Source organism: Elephas maximus, chromosome 10, assembly GCF_024166365.1.
Source record: "Elephas maximus indicus isolate mEleMax1 chromosome 10, mEleMax1 primary haplotype, whole genome shotgun sequence".
Taxonomy (NCBI): domain Eukaryota; kingdom Metazoa; phylum Chordata; class Mammalia; order Proboscidea; family Elephantidae; genus Elephas; species Elephas maximus.
Genome location: NC_064828.1, coordinates 12572195 through 12592411, shown reverse-complemented (window position 1 = coordinate 12592411; position 20217 = coordinate 12572195). Strand labels below are relative to the sequence as shown.

The window sequence follows — 20217 nt, the reverse complement described above, 5'->3', positions numbered from 1 at the left end:
AACTATCTATATGGGATCTAATTGACAACAGCAACTTGAAAGATTGGATGGGAACCTTAGATGGCAGTGAGTTGATGTTAATGAGGAACAACTCAACAAATGGTGGGAACGGTTGCACAACTTGAGGAAGGTAATCAGTGTCACTAAATAGTACATGTAAAAACTGTTGAATTGGTAAATGTTTTGCTGTGTATATTTCAGCAAAAACAAAATAAATAAAATGTAAAGAAATAAAAGTAAAAAACAAAAAAATCCCAAGGAAAGGGATTTGATTCGTCTGGTCCAGATGATATGCTGTCAATCAATCACTGTGGCCAAAGAGGTCAGAGATGTAGGATATACCTCGTTGGGTAAAGTATCTACCTCTTGACCAACTGATGATCAATAAGATGACCATTCCTATCCAGACCACATGAGTAGAGTTGGGTAAGAATCATAACAAAAAAAAAATGGGGGGAGGGGGAAGGCAAGGTGACCATTTTTCTCATCCAGTAGAACAATAGATATCCACGGTACTCAATTAGGAGCCCTGGTGGTATAGTGGTTAAGAGCTAGGCTGCTAACCAAAAAGTTCCGCTCCTTGGGAACCCTATGGGGCGGTTCTACCCTGTCCTACAGGGTCGCTATGAGTCGGAGTCAACTCGACGGCAGTGGGTTTGGTTTGGTTTTTTTTTTTTTTTTTTTTGGTACTCAATTAAGCAGAGAAAAAAAGGGAAGTTTATTGATTTATTACACGTACAATAAATTGATTCATGTAACTGAAAAGCCCAGAGGTTTGATGGCTGTATGCAAAGTTTGGTCTGATGACTCACATGATACCTTCAAGACTTGATCTCTTTCCATCTTTCACCTCTGCTTTTCTTCCCAGGCAGGCCTTCTTCATATGGTGGTAAGATGGCCTTCAGCAGCACCAAGTTTACATTCTGCTAAGTCCCTATTTGTTTAGGGAAAAAAAGCTTCACTTCTCTTTAGAGTCTGAATAGAGCTTCGTTGCTGGATTGGTCTGGCTTGGGTCATGTTCATGTCCCTGAACAAAATACTGGACCACAGTGGAATATTATGTTCCATCAGAGCACGCCCGTGTCACCCACTCCCCTAGAGTCGAGTATTGTCAGCCCCACTGGAACTATGTGGATTGTTCTGGGCACAACAGGAAGGAGGAATGAATGCTAGACAGGCAAAAGTAACAGGTGTCTACTACGTCCTCTATTCTTGTTAGGCAGGTAGGGGAGAAGCAGAAGCTGGAGGAGTCTGGGTTTGTTATGTAGCCAGGTCTTATCAGCTCCTGTGCCCTTTCTTGCAGATGTGAATGTGGCCTTTCAGCAGTCAGCACACAAGGTATTGCTAGACGATGACAACCTTCTCCCTCTGCTGCATCTGACAATTGAGTATCATGGAAAGGAGCACAAAGGTTTGCCATTCCTTCTCCTTCTACTGGTCATCACCCATTTTCCTACCTCGGCTTCCATCCACCTGCACAGAAACCATGTAATTTTGGACCTTAGAGGTGTTCTAGTCCAGTATGCTAATCTTACACAGGAGAAAAGGGAGGTCCAGAGAGCTTACATGAGATGCCCAGGCCACGTTCTTTTTCTGTCATGCTGCTGGAATGGTCCATATTTATTTTTGCTGTTTACCAGCCTCCAGACATTGAGGCTGAAAAAAAAATGTCTAAAAGGCCTCCCCAGAGGGAGGAACACTCACGTAGGAGTGTTCTTGCCCTCTGCCTTCATGCCCTCTGTGTTCTGACACTGCAGGCTTAAGTGTGCTCTCATCAAGAGCTGTTCACTTTGTTGAGGCTCTCATTAACAGTCTTGTCTTTTCTTGGCCATTGCAGATGCTACTCAGGCAAGAGAGGGGCCTTCTCGGGAAACTTCTCCCCGGGAAACCCCTGCATCAGGCTGGGCAGCCCTAGGTCTTTCCTACAAAGTGCAGTGGCCACTACACATTCTCTTCACCCCTGCTGTCCTGGAAAAGTGAGTATTCCCGAGTTTCTGGCAAATATTACCCACCTTGCTTCCAAGGGAAGAAGTTAGCAGGGATAGAATTGGTGGGAGCAGGATAGTCCCCAGCTAGTGTTTAGCAATCTGTGTGGATCAGAGGTTGCAGACTCAGATGCCATCCAGGGCTGGGCAGATAGCATTCAAAAGTGAAGCTGCACACATGAGAAAGTAGGGAATGGTGGACACTGGGATGAAATGGAGGGTGTAAGCTCACTTAAAACCATCAGAAATTAAAAGTTTTTTAAAAACCATGATAATAAAATATTGCAGGCTGCAATATTTATAATCTCTAGAAGATGCAGTCTCAAGCACTACATTGAGAGTCTAACCCTTGATAATTGCATCAGATCTGACAAAGCTCCTCCCTAACTTTTGTAATTTTTTGTTGGTTTGCTTGGGAAAGTCCTCCTATCTGCTGTGGATTTTAGTCACCGGGGAGATGATCACCTGCTTACCCACAGGGAGAGGGAGCAGGGCACCCAGTCTGGGGGGATGCAATAAAGGAACTGGACCCAGGTGCTAAGAGACTCTGATCAGGTTTGTTCTTTCTTGGCCTTCAAAATGCTGTTGCTTGGCCCTGGTTGGGACACAGTGTCCCCAAACCATATGGGAACTAGAGCTGTAGAGAAGGGAGGTGGGAGAATACTTGACTGCTGATGGCCTCTGACTGAAATCCATCCCTGCACCATTTCAGGGGACTTCCCAAACCCTATTACTGGTTAGAGAACTGGCCACTGGCCTTGGGTGGAGGATGGAAACTGTCATGCTCAGTGATGCTGGAGAAGTGAAGAGGGAAAGCAAAGGAACAAAAGGGCCATCTCCTCTTCCAACTACCTCTCTTCATTTTCCCCTTTCATCTTCACAACCTTCTACTTTTTGAAGGTAGAGAAGCTTAGAATATGATAGACTGGGCATGAACGGGAAGAGATGAGGCTGGTTGAGGGAGAAGATTCTTTGGCAGGTTCAGAGCCCATGGCCCACCTAGGTAAGCTGCATGGATCTTGTCAGAGAGCCTCCAAAACTTCGTAACTCACAGCATCCCACAGGTGAACGGTCTGCTTAACACCTAACTTGATATGCTCTTAACCCTTTCATGACGCAGGGAACATACAGTACCCCACAAACTTTTTCCACCTCTCAAGTTTCTTGGGACCCTACTTTCCCCACTAAAAGTATTCGCTGCCCTGCAGTGGGAACTTATGTAATGGCGAAAGGTGAAAGAAATGCTCACTGAAGCAAAATAACTGGGATATCAGGCTGAAATGTGAGGTAGTACATTCAGGAAGTGTGACTGGGTAAAAATTTTGTCTCTTTTGGCTTTTGTACCACTAGATGACCCTTGTAAGCATATTTATGGTTTCCTGTGTGATAGGGAACCCTGGTGAATTTGGTTTTGTTTTTTGTTTGTGTCATCTTTAGAAAACTAAAGATTCCCCATGTACCCTAATAGAAGGAGCCCTGCAATAAATCATGCCTCCCATGACTGATGAGAAAGACAGGCACCCACCAGTCATGGTGCCCGAGAACCCTCAAGGTTTGTGGTAACCATGTAGTCCCACATTTTTCAAAATCCGTATTACCAACCAAAAATTTAAACACATTTCATTACTCGGCATGCTTCCGTTAATGAAAACACATAGTAATATTAAAAAAAAATTAAAAGCAGAAAAGCGGGTCTTGAAAGAGTTTTAACACCTTTGAAGAAATGGAGTTTAGGGTTGTTTTGTTTTATTTTTTTTTTATGAAAATGGTCAAATATAAATAGATTATAACAAATTCCTGTGTACTCATTATCTTGCTTCAATAGCCATCAACATTTTGCTACTTGTTTCATCAGCCCCCTCCCCTTTTTTTTGATAGAGCTTTTTTCAGACATGCGATTTTACTCCTTTCAGTGGACAGTTCAAAAAAGGCATATTTTTAACATTACTACAATGCCATTATCACACCCAACAAAATTAATAATTCCTTATCTAATATCCAGTCTGTATTGAGATTTCCTCAGTTATCTGAAAAATGTCTTTTTATGGTTGAGTTTCTTCAAACCAGGATACAGATAAGGTCTACTATTTTGATATGTTTGTTCTATAGAGATAATTTCAAAAACCAGATAGAATCAGATTTTCTCCTGCAAGCCTGCCTAAGAACAGGAGGTGTATCACTCCTACCAGGGGTCAGCTTCTCTTCTCATGTGTCTTCTCAGTATGGGGTCTCAGCATTAATTAAGTCCCTGAGCTTGCTGGGAGGCAGGCGTTTGCCCCTCTTTGGGCCTCAGGGACAGAGAATAGGATTAATCACAGTCCTTGGTCCATAAAACCCAAAACTCTGGAATACACTATTATTGGTCTGTGCAAGATCTTCCTTCTTTAACACATATACAGAGACTAGCCATAAAACCACTTTCTAGTATGAAAATGAGAACACTGACAATAATGTCCATCTACCTTTGTGATGGAGTCTTGGTGGTGCAGTGGTTAAGAGCCTGGCTGCTAACCAAAAGGTCAGCAGTTCGAATCCACCAGCTGCTCCTTGGATACCCTATGGGGCAGTTCTACTCTGTCCTGTAGGGTCGCTATGAGTCAGAATTGACTTGACGGCCGTGGGTACCTATACGATCCTCCCCAGACCTCTCCATGCCTCCCCCCAACCCAGGGTAACCACTATCTTAAATTCCATGTATTCTTACTTTCCTTTTTATATAGTTTTATAACATCTATATATGTATATCCCCCAAAAGTGTGTATGTGTATATATATATACAATTTTTTTTTTTTTTTTGCTTTTAGTTGTTTTAAGCATTTATAAAAAAGGTATCAGACTACATTTAATCTTTTAAGATTTACTTTTTTCATTCAGAATCATATTGCCAAGATCCATTGTGTTGTGTTGGAGAGTTGACTGCCGTGTAACACTCCACTGTATACATAAACCACAATTCAGTTGTCTCCACCTCTAGCCATTCTTCTTCCTGCCTTTTTTGGGGAGGGGTGGGGCACAGAGTTCTGGGGTCTGTTCTGAGGGTGGGGTGATCTGAACAGCCTGGTGTCTCCCTCCAGGTACAACGTCGTTTTCAAGTACTTGCTGAGTGTGCGCCGCGTACAAGCTCAGCTGCAGCACTGCTGGGCCCTGCAGATGCAGCGCAAACACCTCCAGTCCAACCAGACCGACGCAGTCAAGTGGCGCCTACGTAACCACATGGCCTTCTTGGTGGACAACCTCCAGTACTATCTCCAGGTCTGTCCTTGGTGGACAACCTCCAGTACTATCTCCAGGTCTGTCCTTGGTGGACAACCTCCAGTACTATCTCCAGGTCTGTCCTTGGTGGACAACCTCCAGTACTATCTCCAGGTCTGTCCTGAGGGGTGAGGAGGGGAAGGGGCGTGAGGAGAGGTACTGAAGAGGGACTGCGATCCTGCAGCTGGTAAAACGCTGATGTTTGAGAAAATCCGGGAACCGTATCACTAGGTGTGTCTCTTGGGGACATCTTAGGGGAAAGTGGAAATAAATGAAGGAGAATAAGGAATGGGGTCCTTAATCAGCAGTGCATGAATTGTTGTTGCTTTGACTGTTATTTTTATACTTTGCTATAAATTCTGGATCCTACAGGACTTAAGCAAGTCAGTGGAAGGATGTGGCGTGAGTGGATGGGTCAGGGGAGGTCTGCCAAGACCCTGGGGGTTGTTAGGACTTAGGCAGATAACTTTCTGCAAGGCTGGGCAAAATTAAGGAGTCTTTGGTCAACTTTAAAGTGGCTTGGTTAGGAAGATGATGAGTGGGGCCAGAAATTTCTATTTCATCCTGTCAGGCATCTCACTGTCCTTGGGTAATCAGATATGCAAGGTGCTAACATTATTTGTGTAATTGTCTATCAGGTAGACGTGCTGGAGTCTCAGTTCTCACAGCTGCTCCATCAAATCAATTCTACTCGAGACTTTGAAAGCATCCGATTGGCTCACGACCACTTCCTGAGCAATTTGCTGGCACAGTCCTTCATCTTGCTGAAGCCTGTAAGTGGGGATGCCTGGTTTCCTCAGACTGCTTCTAGCACTGACTGTCCCTTGGCACTCTGAGTGGACAGGATAAGGATTATCACTAAGCAATTGTTCCATCTCCATTTTTAAGCATTTTTAACAGCTTATAAAGCACAGCTAAAAGGAAATGTTAAAGGAGAACTTAAATATCTTTGAATTTCTAGAACACTATATAATGGGAGTGGTGAGCAGCTATAGATGAAACAGTATGTGTTTAACCCCCAGAAGGAAGGATTTAAAGAAATTCAAAAACCTTTCTGACACCACAGACAGGCCAACAAAAAAGCATTTCTACTGTCTTGAAATCTTTTGGATCAGGATAGACCAGTTGTTGGAAAGGTGTTTTCATAGACAGCTGGAGTGGTGTGTGGGTCGGGGGGTTACTTCCTTTAGGACAGTTCATCTCAACCTTGGCTGCACGTTGGAATGTTCTGCAGAACTTTTCAGTCTGAGACCCAACCCACGTAAATGAGAATCTCTGGAATGGGGTCCAGGTGTCAGTGCTTTTGAAAGCGCACAGGTGTTTGCAGCTGCAGCATAAAAAGCAGGACCAAAGTGCTCCCTCGTGTCCTTTCCGCTGTGACAGTCACACTTCACCTCTTGTGTGAGCTAGCGGACTCCTCCATTGAGTCACACCAGAACACTGCAGACTTCTGTTCTGGTATCTGGGGCTAGTTTTGCTGCACCTGGGAAGAGTGAGTTATAGAGATGCCATTCCAAAGGGTTCTGTGAACTGGAAATCACTGAGAACCATTATGACAGGTAGACTTGGAGAGCAAGAGGAAGAGCATCCTATCAGAGCAAGTCATCGTCAGTAAATATTAAGTGCTTGCTGTGTGAGGCACTGGGGATGCAGAGGTCTGAGTTACAGCTCTGCCCTTAAGGAGCTCACAGTCCACTTGGAGAGGCAAGAAACATGTACACACAGCGAGCAGTAAAAGCTCAGGAGGCCTGAACAAATGCCAAGATAATGGACAGAGAGAGAAGTGGGGTTCACTAATGGCTGTAGTGGGGAAGGGGACGCCTCACTGCAAGTTGAACTTGAAGTGGTATGAAAGGGAAGGGTATCCCAGCACAGGACAACGCTGGGAGCAGAGCTCACAGGCAGGAACCCCCATCGGTGTGCCCCAGGAGTGATGACTAGTGTCCTGTGGTTAGAGTGGAGGTTCTGTACAGGGGTGACTCAGAAAATGATAGCATCCTTGCCAGAAAGGGACCAGTTTGTTTTACACAAGTGGCATCTGAGGGGCTGGCAGGAGACTTGTAAGTGTCGGTGTGTATCCTGAAGTGAGATGTGGGAGAATGGGAATAAGTCAGCTCGTAGTTATTTTCCTGAATCTTTAATTTCACAGCTGTATCTTCCTTCCCTCCCTAATGCCCACTGTGTTTGTTGGGTAGGTGTTTCACTGCCTGAGTGAGATCCTGGATCTCTGTCACAGCTTTTGCTCACTGGTCAGTCAGAACCTTGGGCCGCTGGACGAGCGAGGAGCTGCACAGCTGAGCATCCTCGTGAAGGTGAGTCAGCCCGGCCTCCTGAGACACGCAGTCCTGTCAGAAGGACTAAAGGTGCTTTCTCCACTGGAGAATCTCGATCTTGCCGCCTGAGTCAGTAAGGCGTTTCCCCAGCACATGCACACAGAAATAACAAGATACAAAGGAAAAAAGTTGGTATCGGTGGATTTTGAAGCAGATAACTATGTGCGACCTCACAATGTTCAGAAATAGCTCCGCCTTGACTACTCAGCCCGCCAAGTATGCACTGGCTTTGTTCTCATGTTTCTGCTTCCCACCTCCTTACTTCCTTGACTAACCCGTTATTTCATTGAGATTGTAATTATCTGCCTGTAACAAAAACACTCAGGCTCTCCCCAAACCCTGTACACAACAGAATATATTAATTGGAAACCAGCTGCTAAATTGCTGTACTTTCATAGGAAGTCATGCATTCTGTGGACCTGGTGTCAAGAAGTCGTTTTAGGAGCCTAGAGAAATGGGAATGTGAGAAGACCAGGTGTTGTGTAGAACTGCAAGCAAGGCTTTTCCAAGGAACTCCCACCACCGCGTGCCCTCCCCTCACAGGCACCCCTCGCACACACTCACGGTTTACGTGAAGAGCCTCGGTGGGTGCAGGGGGGATGACACAGAGCTCTTCTCTCTGCAGGGCTTTAGCCGCCAGTCCTCACTCCTATTCAAGATTCTTTCCAGTGTTCGCAATCATCAGATCAACTCAGATTTGGCTCAACTACTGTTACGCCTAGATTATAACAAATACTATACCCAGGCTGGTGGAACTCTGGGCAGGTAGGAACAACCTTTGGGGAACTCAGTAGATTGTTTTGTTTTGAGGTAGAATTCCAGAGTTGGAAGGAGACTCTGGGCATTATCTAGTCCAGATACCCTCATTTCATAAATGAGGACACTAAGGCTCAGACAGACAAAGGGAAGCCCTGGTGGCACAGTAGTTACGCACTCAGCTGCTAACCAAAATGTCGGTGGTTTGAACCCACCAGCCGCTCCACGGGAGAAAGATGTGGCAGTCTGTCAGCTTCTGTAAAGATTACAGCCTTGGAAACCCTGTGGATCATTCTGCAGGGTCACTATGAGCTGGAATCGGCTTGATGGCAGTAGGTTATTTTGTAGTAAAAATCATCATCATAGTAAGATATTAACACACCTGGCACAGAGATGGGTCTTAAGTTCTTTCCTAAGGTGTGTACTGCTATGTGGGGAGGCATTGTGGCTTCCATTCCCAGTTCTGACACTAACCTAGCTGTGCAACTCTGCCTCGCTGGCCCCCTGCATCCTTATCTGTGAAAGGCTTCCAACGCTAAGCTTTTTTTAATCTAATTTCGAGATTCAGTGGTAGGTGGCATGGTAAAGCTCCCCCCTCTGCTTCTCTCATTCCCATACAGAAAAGTACTTCTCCCCTCTTTCTACTCAAGCAGATTCTTTTAAGAGATTTTAGCCAAAGAGTCAAAGAAACTATCTTTTCAGTTTTAAGATCAGAGGTTGCCCTGATTCATATTTCTTTGAAGACAATCTTGGGAAAGCATGATACTTAATGAGGATCTTTTTTTTTCTCTTGTAGTTTCGGGATTTGATGTTTTCTGGTACATAAACAAAACAACAGTCAATCTTAACCACGTTCCCAAGTCTGTAAAAGAAGATTCAAAACAAGCATCCCATTCTCTAGCCACTCACCAAATGTCTGCGGCCTACTGAGAGGGCTCTACCTTTTCTCCTAGAAGCAATTACTGAGCATCCAGAGGTATAACTCATTCCCATAATCCCCATGTGGAAGGGGCCTGCCGCACCTCAGGGCAGTTCTGAACTCGTCCACCAAGAAGGATGTGTTGGTCAGCTGCGCCCCTGCGGGCGAGGCCAGTGCTCTGACTGTGCTGCACCCCTGCGGGCCAGGCCAGTGCTCTGACTGTGCTGCGCCCCTGCGGGCCAGGCCAGTGCTCTGACTGTGCTGCATTTGGAACAGTTTTTGGGTATGTCCGTTTATTGAACATTTATTGAGCACCTGCTGTGTACCTAGGGACCGTTCAAGCTGTAGAAGATATGACAGTAAGTAAACAGCATGGATCAGAAAGGTAAATATTTTGTGGCTCAGACATGAAAAAGAACTTATGTTTATAAATAGGTAGAATACTGGATGTTGTCATTACCAAGCAGAAACAGCCAGCCACCCTCTCCTCCTGCCAAGTAATTTATACCTATACTGATTATTTTTCTTCCTTCAGGAATTTGAGACTGAGAGTTTTCTACCCTTAAGGAAATTCAAAATTATGAATCTAAAGAATTTTGCCAATAATTTCTAACAGACCGATAAAAGGGCAATAGTAGTTAATGACAATGTGTTTAAAGTACTTTTGTTTCCTAAGAAAAGGTCATTAAGAAAAACGTGACCTCAAATTATCAGATTTCAGATACTGAAAGTTACAGTTCCAGTTATCCCATGTGAGGAGAACCACAGGACCGGAGGTACTTCTACTGTGGTTCTCATCAATGTGAACCATGATAAATACCCACGGAACAGCCCTCTCCAAACAGAGAGAATGCATCGCGCGGTACTGGCGTCCACATCTGGTCCTCTGGACACCTGCACGTACTTATACCTGACTCCCTGCTGTTATCGGTGAGGGCAACCCCTTCCATTGCTGCCTCTGGAGCAAGGCTGGCAAATGACAGCTGCTGCCTGTGTCTGTAAATAAAGGTTTGTTGAGATACGCCCACACTTAGTCCTCTACTGATTCTCTCTGGCTGCTCTCAGGCTACCACAGCAAGGGTGGGTGGCTGCAACAGACCAAATGGCCCACAAAGTCTAAAATATTCACAAAACAGCCCTTTACAGAAAAAAACGTGCTGACCCCTGCTTGAGAGATTGAGAGAATGTGAACAGGGACGATGATGCTATGGGTAGGAAAGAACGGCCTCCAGCCACTGTGACAACAGTAATAAAAACTTAAATGTTGGACCTCTGGCTAGAGCATTTAACATTTCCAGGTGTTCTCACATGTGCTTCTCCTGTTTCTCCTTGGAGGAAGTTACCCTACCAAGTGCAGCGGTTAATCCTTTTCCCTCTTTACTCTGAGAGTTGAGAGTACCCACAAGTCAGCTGTTAGGGAAATGTCTCTCTTTAGAGCTGAGCATCCTTAAACTGTCAGGAAACTCAGAGTGTGCCCAATCCCACCCACCTTTTGGCACAGCTGTTAACCTGGGCTCGCTGACGTCCTGAAGTAAACAAGCCAATTGGAAGCCTCAGAGAAGGTACCGTGTTCGTCTTGCTATTTGTTCTGAAATTAAGCTCAAAGAAGTAGATGAGGAGCTCCCAGTTACTACAACCAGAGATTCAACATTTATTTTATCATAAAAGTTCAGCAAATAAAACTATGTACAAGATCCATGCAAGGAACCCGGTTACACACAAGACACATTTAAAACCTGGTTAAAACACAGTCTTCACAACAGCAGGGAAGGAAACTGGTAAGACCAAGGATCTTTAGCGAGAAACATAATCATGTTTATATTTTGGGTGCTGCTTGAATCCAATTCTATCCCCAACAATGAGGCACTGGATCACCCACTCTTGTGACACCACAGGCAGCTGCAACGCTTCAGCACACTTCAGCACCGAGGCTGGGCATGAGGGGTCTGTCACCACCACGTCAAACACCCCTAAAGCAATGTCTGCAAGAACGGGAGAAAGGGAATGAGGAGACTCGTTCTGCCCTCCATTAAAAGACAGCTATGCCTTCTAGCCAGAACATTCACTCTGCCCAAACTAAAGTCCTTCTTGTCAAACACACTGCTACTGATCACGACTAGAAGTGAACGGTTACCACTACATGCTGACCTTAGAGAAATATTAGCAAATACCACACTGGAAACCAGGAGACGCTTGGCTCATGTTGGCTCCCACTCTTGAATGTGGTAGTTTTCTTCTCTTAGAAACATGGGTAAGGTCAACCTATTAGGGCTAACTAAGACTTAGACCACAAGACCTAACAGCTCTGAGTCTGAGGACATCCTTGGAGCACTAACACACATATACTTCCCAGGTACCTTTGTTATGGGCACTTGAGTGGTGCTGCTTCACGGAGGCTGCTCCCCCAGTCATGAGGATCTCAGACCAGAGCTCCAGAAAGTTTTGTTGCTGGTCTGATACCAAGAGTACCTTCAGATTCTGGAAAGGGTTTTCTCGGGGTTGCCTATGAAGGAGTCAGAGACACAACACCTTGCAATTTGAAGGACTTTAGCATGACAGGTAATATCCAACAAACAGCTGCTCTGCAGAGAGGCTCAAGTACATCTGAATGCTTCCAGAACTAAGCCTTGTGTTACGGTACACATACCCTTACCTTCTGCGAATGATGCATAGTCTCTGGGACCCTGGCCAGAGGACATGGCAACCCTTCTGATTTCCATGTTTGTCCTGGGACCATTAGTAATCCAGATCATGTTCCTGAGCCTCTTATTTTAATGCCTGCTTAAAACTTAGTTCTTTAACCTCACAGGTTGAGAATACTGAACCTAAATATAAATCCTCACACCTCTTCAAAAGTCCCTAACAACATATCCTAGGGAAATAAACTAGATAAACTGCTGAAATAATTTCAAACCCACTCAGATTCCATAATTTATCCTTTACTAGTTCGTTTCTATAACACTTATTCTCTCATCTAATTTCTCTCCACTCCAAAAGCTTACTGTTTTCCTGTCTATATAGTTATAGATGGGCTCTCAAACTCACCAATCCAGAATTCTTTGCTCCTCAAGGCTGTACCCAGCTGGCAACAAATAATTGCGATAGTTCTGGAGCTGGTTGGCATGGCAACTGTCATGGACCCAGACATGAGACACACAAGGAATCCCACTGGCAAGGCACAGGAAGTACTTCCGGGTTCGACAATGCTGATCAGCAATTAGGAGACACTGGTAGGCTGTGTTACACTAGAAGAAAAGACATGGAGACTATGGGTCTGGTGCCTTCTATGGGAAGCCCCTGAAGAGCAGCCCTAATGAGCCATGGAAAACAAATGTAAAGATCCCCAAATGTGACTTAGCGGTCCTTCTGCCACGGCCTCTCTTCTCACTGAAAGGCCCAGGTGGCTTCCCTAGTTACCTATCTCCCTGCCTCACCTACAGCTTCTGGGGGCTTGAATCCTCAAGGGACAACCAAATCCCATGCATTTCAGGCCAAGAATCAGCAACTTTAATAGAGATCTCTACTAAACAAATTTCAGTCTGCTTTTGTCCCGCAACAGAACCACTCTAAGCCAGGGTTCTGACTTCTCTTCCCTGTACACAATACAAAATTCTATTTCATGCAATAACACTGGCAGTTTCCCAGTTCTGAGAACTCTAGCTACTTCACCCAACTTCCCTCACCCCTTTCAGGCTTGTCGGTACAGCAAGTGGACTCTTACCATTTGCCACTCTAGGAAGCTACACAAAGAAACTCCTCACCTGGGCTTCATTGAAGTCTTCAAGGATATAGCCAGCTCCTGCTCGAAGCTGGGATTCTGTGTATTGCTTGTTGAAAGGAGGAATTTCTAAAAATTCTACATCAGAAAAAAACCAAGTTATCAATCATTACTACTAGTTGGTTTCTCGTTTGCTACTTTATGCCTGGCTTCTCACAGTTCCCTTTCCCACTCCCAGCTATCTCCACAGCTGTGTGTCCCAAAGACAGGTCACAGGCTTCCCCATGGTTCAGAAAGAGGTTTGTCTTGAGGCCTATAAATGCTGCCAAAAGAAGGGACAAGAGCAGAAGGAATATGGGAGATGAGGAATGGAAGTAGGTCCTAGACCTAAAAACAAAGGTTCCTGAAGAAGGGCTACACTAAGTCTTTGAGTCATGGGTCTGTTCCTAGGGATGGACACACACTACTTCCCACAGTGATGTATTCCAATTCAAATAAGCTTTACCATCACAAAGTTCTTCCTTATGTCTACTCTAAATCTTTCCTGCTGCAAAGCAAACTAAGCCCATTTCCTCTAGTTCTGCCTTCTGTGGAAGTGAAGAACAGCTGATCAATACTTTCTATAATAAAGCCTTCACAATTCCCCTTCATCAGTATTTTTTACCCTCTTGTACACTAATTTTGATAAACTAGAATGCTCAAATGATAAACTAGAATGCTCAAAGTATGGTTTTAAAATTTAACTGATACTAAATGAAGTTAGCCAGAAAATGCTGTTTTGACCTTTTTATTGAAAACTATCTACCTTTGATGATCTTGATGTACCTCAGGACACTGAACATCAATGACTGCTCTACAAGTCTTGAGGGTGAAGTAGAAGGTATGAGAGATGAGGCTGAAGCTGTAATGACCCTAGGCAATTACAAATTGCTTCTTTTGGGCAAATAGCTAATTTGAGCTTGTTTTCTTGTCATCTGCTCCTCTCATATATAAATAACACATTAAAAGAAAAAGAAAAGCAAGACATTAGAGATTTTAGTTAATTACAAGTTCTGGGAAATTAAGTTCTAAGTAACTGAAATTTTATCACAAATAAAAAACCCAACACAAAGTTCAATGCAAGGACCACTCCCCTCCCCCATACCTAGAGGTAAAACCTGGTAGCACAGACCCCTTCCAGAGATGGTTCCCCCACTTGGTGCCCTCCTTGCCTACTGGAGCTGCTCAGGCAGTGTTTGTGCCCCAGTCCCAGGCTCCACCTTCGTTTACACCTGATTTGTCCAGCCTATTTGTTTTTATTGTCCTTTTCTTGATTCAAAATTCTCCATGTTCTTCTCAAAATGAAAACCCAAACTAGAAACTAAATGCTTATCAGAAACCCAGAAACAGCAGGGCTAATTCTCAGCTTTGTCAGAGCGTTCTCCTGACCGCACGTCACAATCTTCGGTACCGCGACTCCACTGCTGAGGCGCTGCTGACTTCCTTCATTGTCCTTTATTTTTCTCAAAACGTAGTTTATGTCTGCTTAATCCAGTTGTTTCCAGTCCTGGCCTACTTCAGCTTTCATCTCCAATTATATTTTCTTGCATTTGGGTAATTACATATTACCTTGTGTAGACAGTCCATTTTTCTGATTTTTCTCAATTAGTTTGGACTCGATTTACTTTTGAGGTATGAGCAGCCCTGCCCAACCAGAGGCTATAATGAACAGTTTGTTAATTCCATCATCTATATCACGGATGAAGATACTAAATAGACCCAACTCCAGAATCAATCCCTGTGGTGGATGGGTCCCTCCTATATGTCCCACCCACCAAGACTGAGTACCACCATATTCTTAACTCATTAATAAATATTTCTATAAGATGGATTCAAGTATTTTACTGAGCTCTTGGTATAAACTAGCATCTTACAGATTCCCATTTATCTGCAAGACCTATCACATAGTTTCTTAAAAACTGTAATTCTGTAGAGGGTTGTTTTAGGACAGGTGTCTTCAGCCTTCTTAAGACTGAAGAATCTGTGAGCATTTTTATATGCCAAAAAAAAAAATTCAGGATTCTGCTGCTGTTAGGGCAGCATCCAAGGATGAAGGAGCCAAACACAAAGTAGAGATAACCATACTTTCTACCAGAAACCTGGAGATCCTTTAAAAAAAAAAAAAAAAAAGTCCAAATTCTTCTTCATGAAAACAAGGCCAACTCCCCTCACTCATGTTATAGGATGGAATTGAAAACATGATGTATAAGCAAAGGGGGAATGGAGGGGGTTTTATGAGTAGAGTTTATTAAGTCTCATAAAGGCCTGTTTTTTTTCAAGGAATCAGACAGCCTGCATCTCATACCAAAGTCTGCTTTTACAACTATGCTGGACCAAATAAAATATCTGCAGAGCTGCCTTATGAAGTCCTGGTCTAGAGCAGGGCTAGGACGTTAGAGAATAGAGTGCAGCAATATTGTAAAAGCAAAAGAAAATCAGACCATGAACACTGTTTTGATGCCATGACATACCCCTTTGCAGAATCCTCAAGGGGCTCCAAATTATTTACCATCAAAGTAAAAAAAGTTTTTGGCTAGGACACTCCTCTCATACCTTACTGGCCATTGTAGTGATCTGTATTCTGTCTGACAAAAGTAGCCTTTGTACACGCTTAGCCTTGAGACTCCTACCCAGACCACACTCACTCTCACAGCCCAAAGTCCCCACCCCAGAGCCTCTGCTCAGGACTCTGTGTACCTTCCAAATAACCACCTTTAATTCTAACTCCCTGATTGCCCTCCCCATGTCCCCATACAGATCTCCATCCACATGATTCTAGTTGGTGAGATGTTTCAGTTAAACAGGAAAAAGAGGCATCCACAATGCCTGAGATGCCAACCATCACAGATCTTTAGTGGTGCTGTTTTATGATAACCTTGTTCCCTAACTGGAATCCCTCTTGAAGACTCAACATTAGTCAGAGCTCGTTCCACCTGGGCCATCAGCCCTTGCAGACACACTTGGATACTTCTAACGTCCACTTACAGTGTATACATCTGCACCTGCCCACTCTCCCGCCTAGCACGCACTTCTGAGCAGCTGAAATACATAAAGTTTACTTCTTCCCACTGCAGTCTTCACTCAAACACTAAATAACGGACCACACAGAAAAGCAATGTATGAATTTAGTTTAAGGCACAAGAGTTGAAAAGGCCCAAAAGTCATTTCTCTGAAGTCAGCCTGGGGCGTCAGCACCCCCACATTCCCAGTGTTACAGCTCTCGAGACACCCAGCCACCCCTCCATGTGGGTTTGCTCTAACAGCTGCCCCTAGAGCACACCTGAGGAAGATGGCGAGGCATTTAGACGCCTGACAGACTTGGATGATGGTAGCAGGAAAACCAACACTGCGTGCTAGTCCCAAATCTACTATTACTGTGGACAAAGAGCAATTATTTAACCTCTTTAAGCTTGTTTCTTCATCTGTGAAATAACCAATAAGACCTAACTCCCATCTGCCTCACGGGATTGTTCTGTGGAACCAGTAAGAGGAATTTTGTGGGAACAATCTATAAAACAAGAAGCAGGGTACAAATTAACTTTCACTTGACCCTGACCAAGATCCCACTTGCCACTGCCCTGCCCCCTTCTACATACAGTGAGGGCAGGGAGGGCGGGGTCGCAGAGGCTCATAAAGTGACTGGAAAGGAAGGAAATACACATGTATCACAGTCCCCAGGGCCTCCCAGGGCCTTACCCTCTTCTTCCTCACTGCTTCCTGAAGGACCATCTGGCAGTTTGGAGCGGCTGGCCAACTTGTCACTGGTTGTGGCCATGGTGAGGAGAAAGGCATAGCCCAGAAACAAGGTCTTGTTGAGGGGCAAAGGCCCCCTCTGCTCTTCCACGGCAGAGGGCTCACCCAAGTTGTCTCCACTCTCACAGGGGCTCACAAATTCTCCTGCCCCCGTTGCACCTGGGAAGGACAGAGGCACAGTGACTGGAGGGATACTGACTGCTGCCTGGGCAAAGACGCTAGAACCAAGCATGAGGTTCTGGATAGGCAATGTCCCTGATGAACTTTTTTGAGCTATGAGACAAAGACCATTCCTAAGGGCAACCATTTTAAGTGGCCAACAACCCAGGACCAAATTCACAACAAAGGGAATTTTACATTCATGACACTGTATACATCGAAGTCATCTGAAGGAAGAGGTGGTTCTAACACAGAACAGATAAGGGTGAAGAGTGGTGGGAAATCTTCGCCCACTTGCCCTGCTTAGTGCTCTGTTATTCCCAGGATATGTGATATTTTGAAGCAGCCTTAGAAAACGAACACTTTTTTATTACCAAGAAATGTCCCCAGCAGGTAACTCCCACCCTACACCTATCCTTACTAGGACAGTGCACAGAACACTTGGAAATAAAGTGTTTTTGCGTCCTGATGGGGCTGCATCAAAATACCCAGTTTCCAACACCTGAGGGTAGGCAAGTGAGCCAACCAGTCCAGGACTCCCAGAACACCCATGCTAGGAGTGCACCACCAAGTCCTCTGAGAAGAAAACGGAGAGCTGACCTGGAAAAGCTGAGTTGTAGGCTCATTAGGAGGCTAAGACGACAGACAGGTCATGCCTCCCTAAAATAAAACCAGCAGCAAGAGAACAGTCTCAGAGGCAATCTCATGTAGTATTTACAAGCCTGGCCTTCCAAGTCAGACTTCCAGAGTGTGAATCCTGGCTTGCTTTGTTACCTTGGGCAAGCTGGCCAACTTTTGTGTGCCTCAGATTCTTCAGCTGGAAAAGGAATTCCAGCACGTATACTTCATAGGGATTATACGCATAGTATACACAAAGCACTTAGCACCATGCCTCACACATCAGATATTCAATAAATGTTAGCTGTTGTTTTTAAGTACCCTGAAACGCTGCAGAAGCCTTGGGTAGATATGGAGATGATACACTCAAATACACAGGAAACAAAAGCTCCAGTACCAGGTCAATGTAACAATCAATGAAGCTTTATTCAACTGCCCATCTGAGAGCTCTTTCGGGGCAGAAACCGAGCACTTACGTCTGTACCCCCAGAACCCACAGCGACCGGGCCTGGTCACAGCAAAGGCTCAATCAATAGATGGACTGAACTCCTTAACATCAAACACGAAGGGACAGAAACGGGGTTGTCTGGTGATAGTGGCAATTGGTCACAGGCTGAGGTACAGCCTTTCAATAGGAAGTTTCAGAAAGCTAGAGGGCCCCGAGCACAAGGGAGAGGGGAACAGAGTTCCCAAGAGGCAGAAGATGGTGCCAGGCAAAGGAAGACCAACTTTACCTATTTTGAATCTGCTTAAAATTCAGTACTTCTCTTTCCCTCCTAAAACCGACAGGAGTCAAGGATGTTTGTGATGAAGTCCTTCCCCTATTTACTCCCACTGGACTCTGGCAGGAGGATGCGATGCAGTAAACTGTGTCTGAGTACTACGTGTGGGCTTGTGATGGACCCCAACTTTGCAGCCAGGACAGAGGGGCCGCTGTCAGGTATTAGGCCCATCTCTCCAGCAGCTCGCACTATGTTCCACTGTGGTGCGAGGGAGAATGGGGCAAAAGGTAGCACTCACCAGGTTTCACAGTGGCAGACTTTCGGCCACGCTTGGCAGGGGACCGCTCCTCTTCAGAAGTTATAAGTTTTCTTTTGCCTGCGAGAACTCCCACGGAGGCACGAGGGCTTTCTGTGATCTTACGGGTGGGCGTCGTGCTGCTGCTGCTGGAGGCAGTGGGGGCAGCTGGGGAGCTGACGTTGCTGCGCCGTTTCCGCTTCCCTTCTACCAAATTGTCTGCAGTGGGATAAGCCAAAGGCTGGTCAATTCCCATGGTCAGAGGCCCTGAGCTCCAAGAAACTAGGCAGAGCCAAAACTAATACCACAGTGCCCCTTCCCTACTTCCATGTGGACAGAGAGCCTATTCTAAGGCCAACATGTTTTCTGTCCCAGTCTTAGCCTTGAGTGAAAATGTATTTGGTCCCCTGTACATCTGGGGAGGCCAGAAAAACCCCGAGGACTTACTACTTAGTCCTAGGAAGGAAAGATAGGCAGTGGCTCCAGAAAATGACAGCTCATCACCATCTGATAAGCCACATACAGGAATCATGCAAGTTAGGAAAGCATTAACAGTTGCTCCAAAAATCTCTCCCTCCTCTGCAAATAGAGCAGGGGCTCAAAGGCTGCTGCTCAGGATGCCAAGGTCTTACCTAAGCTGATATCTGCTGCCTTGGTGAGAGGTGTTACTGCCTCATACGGGCCAAGCCCATACTGCTCTCTCAGCCTGTTGCCTTGCTCTAAGGACAGGATGACAGCCATTCGCTTATACCACTTCCGCTGGCCTTCTTTTTCAATGCTGTAGTACAGCTCCCCAGACTCCTTCCTATGCCCTTTCACCACTCCTGAGGGAAAAGAACAGAAGAAAAGATTGCCATTGCCTAGGCTGCTAGCATCCTCACTGCCAAGTGGGCCTGAACCAGGGAATTAAGAGATCCAACTGCAGACCGAAGTTAGGTCTTAACAAAATTCCAGCTGTCAATCCCAAGCAATAACACCACTCAGGATATATGCAGCTACTAACCTAGGGTTGGGACACGGAAAGTGTCCCAAAAGAAACAGGACTTTAGTTATTTAAAAAAAAAAAAAAAAAATTAAAGCTAATCTCCAAAGCCAGCCTTTAAGGCTTGTTGGTGGTTCAAATAGTTCAAATGGAATGTGGTTTCTTAACAATTCCATTATAACTTACAAAACCTTCCCTTCTTGGTTGTCTATTTTTTGGGGGAGAAGCTGACCGATAATTCTTGAGTTAAACTTAGGTTGGAGGTAAAAGACGGCATCGTTCATCATTTTGAGAGAGAGAGAGAGCGAAAAGAAGGAGAAAATCCTGCCCCTTCTGCCTAATCTTCCTTTCCTATTATCTGCTTTTCCGCTCTTGTTCTGATCCAAGGCCTGAAGGTAGGGCCTTTAGGTTAGAAGGAACACAAGGTGAGGTAAATGAAAAGCTGCTAAAATTCAGGAGACCTAAGTCTAGGTCTAATTCTCCTACCACCAAGCTGTGTGATCTTGAGTAAAACCTATGTCCAATCCTCTGAAAGCAACAACAGTGCTTTCCAGATGTCAATCAACAAGCCATTCACAGGACTGTATTAGTCTAAAAAGATGTATGTATACGATATAAAAACAAGGCAATAGGAACACTTTTTCGTTTCTATAAACAGAAAGGTACATTTTAATCTCTCCCGTTAG

General features: G+C 44.9%; 2 protein-coding genes across 14 annotated transcripts in view; one reads left to right on the top strand and one right to left on the bottom strand.

The window, feature by feature from the left end:
• Nucleotides 1–10886, top strand: part of TUBGCP4 (tubulin gamma complex associated protein 4) — a 39758-nt gene extending 28872 nt beyond the window's left edge. For 2 of the 3 annotated variants that reach the window (XM_049897324.1, XM_049897323.1), the window contains 7 exons: nucleotides 1304–1411; nucleotides 1838–1976; nucleotides 5060–5237; nucleotides 5876–6010; nucleotides 7433–7549; nucleotides 8196–8335; nucleotides 9123–10886. In XM_049897324.1, coding sequence (XP_049753281.1) covers nucleotides 1304–1411; nucleotides 1838–1976; nucleotides 5060–5237; nucleotides 5876–6010; nucleotides 7433–7549; nucleotides 8196–8335; nucleotides 9123–9135 — 830 coding nt within the window. In that variant the 3' untranslated portion in view covers nucleotides 9136–10886. The remainder of the gene's footprint in view (nucleotides 1–1303; nucleotides 1412–1837; nucleotides 1977–5059; nucleotides 5238–5875; nucleotides 6011–7432; nucleotides 7550–8195; nucleotides 8336–9122) is intronic. The other variant, XM_049897325.1, reaches the window with a different exon arrangement.
• TP53BP1 (tumor protein p53 binding protein 1) overlaps nucleotides 10851–20217 on the bottom strand; it is a 75403-nt gene continuing 66036 nt past the window's right edge. For 6 of the 11 annotated variants that reach the window (XM_049897314.1, XM_049897308.1, XM_049897311.1 and 3 more), the window contains 7 exons: nucleotides 19182–19373; nucleotides 18553–18768; nucleotides 16699–16914; nucleotides 13007–13101; nucleotides 12291–12490; nucleotides 11603–11748; nucleotides 10852–11227 (listed from right to left, as the gene is read on the bottom strand). In XM_049897314.1, the coding sequence (XP_049753271.1) occupies nucleotides 11040–11227; nucleotides 11603–11748; nucleotides 12291–12490; nucleotides 13007–13101; nucleotides 16699–16914; nucleotides 18553–18768; nucleotides 19182–19373 (1253 nt within the window). In that variant the 3' untranslated portion in view covers nucleotides 10852–11039. Of the gene's footprint in view, nucleotides 11228–11602; nucleotides 11749–12290; nucleotides 12491–13006; nucleotides 13102–16698; nucleotides 16915–18552; nucleotides 18769–19181; nucleotides 19374–20217 lie in introns of all 11 variants that reach the window. The other 5 variants (XM_049897315.1, XM_049897316.1, XM_049897317.1 and 2 more) reach the window with 1 other exon arrangement.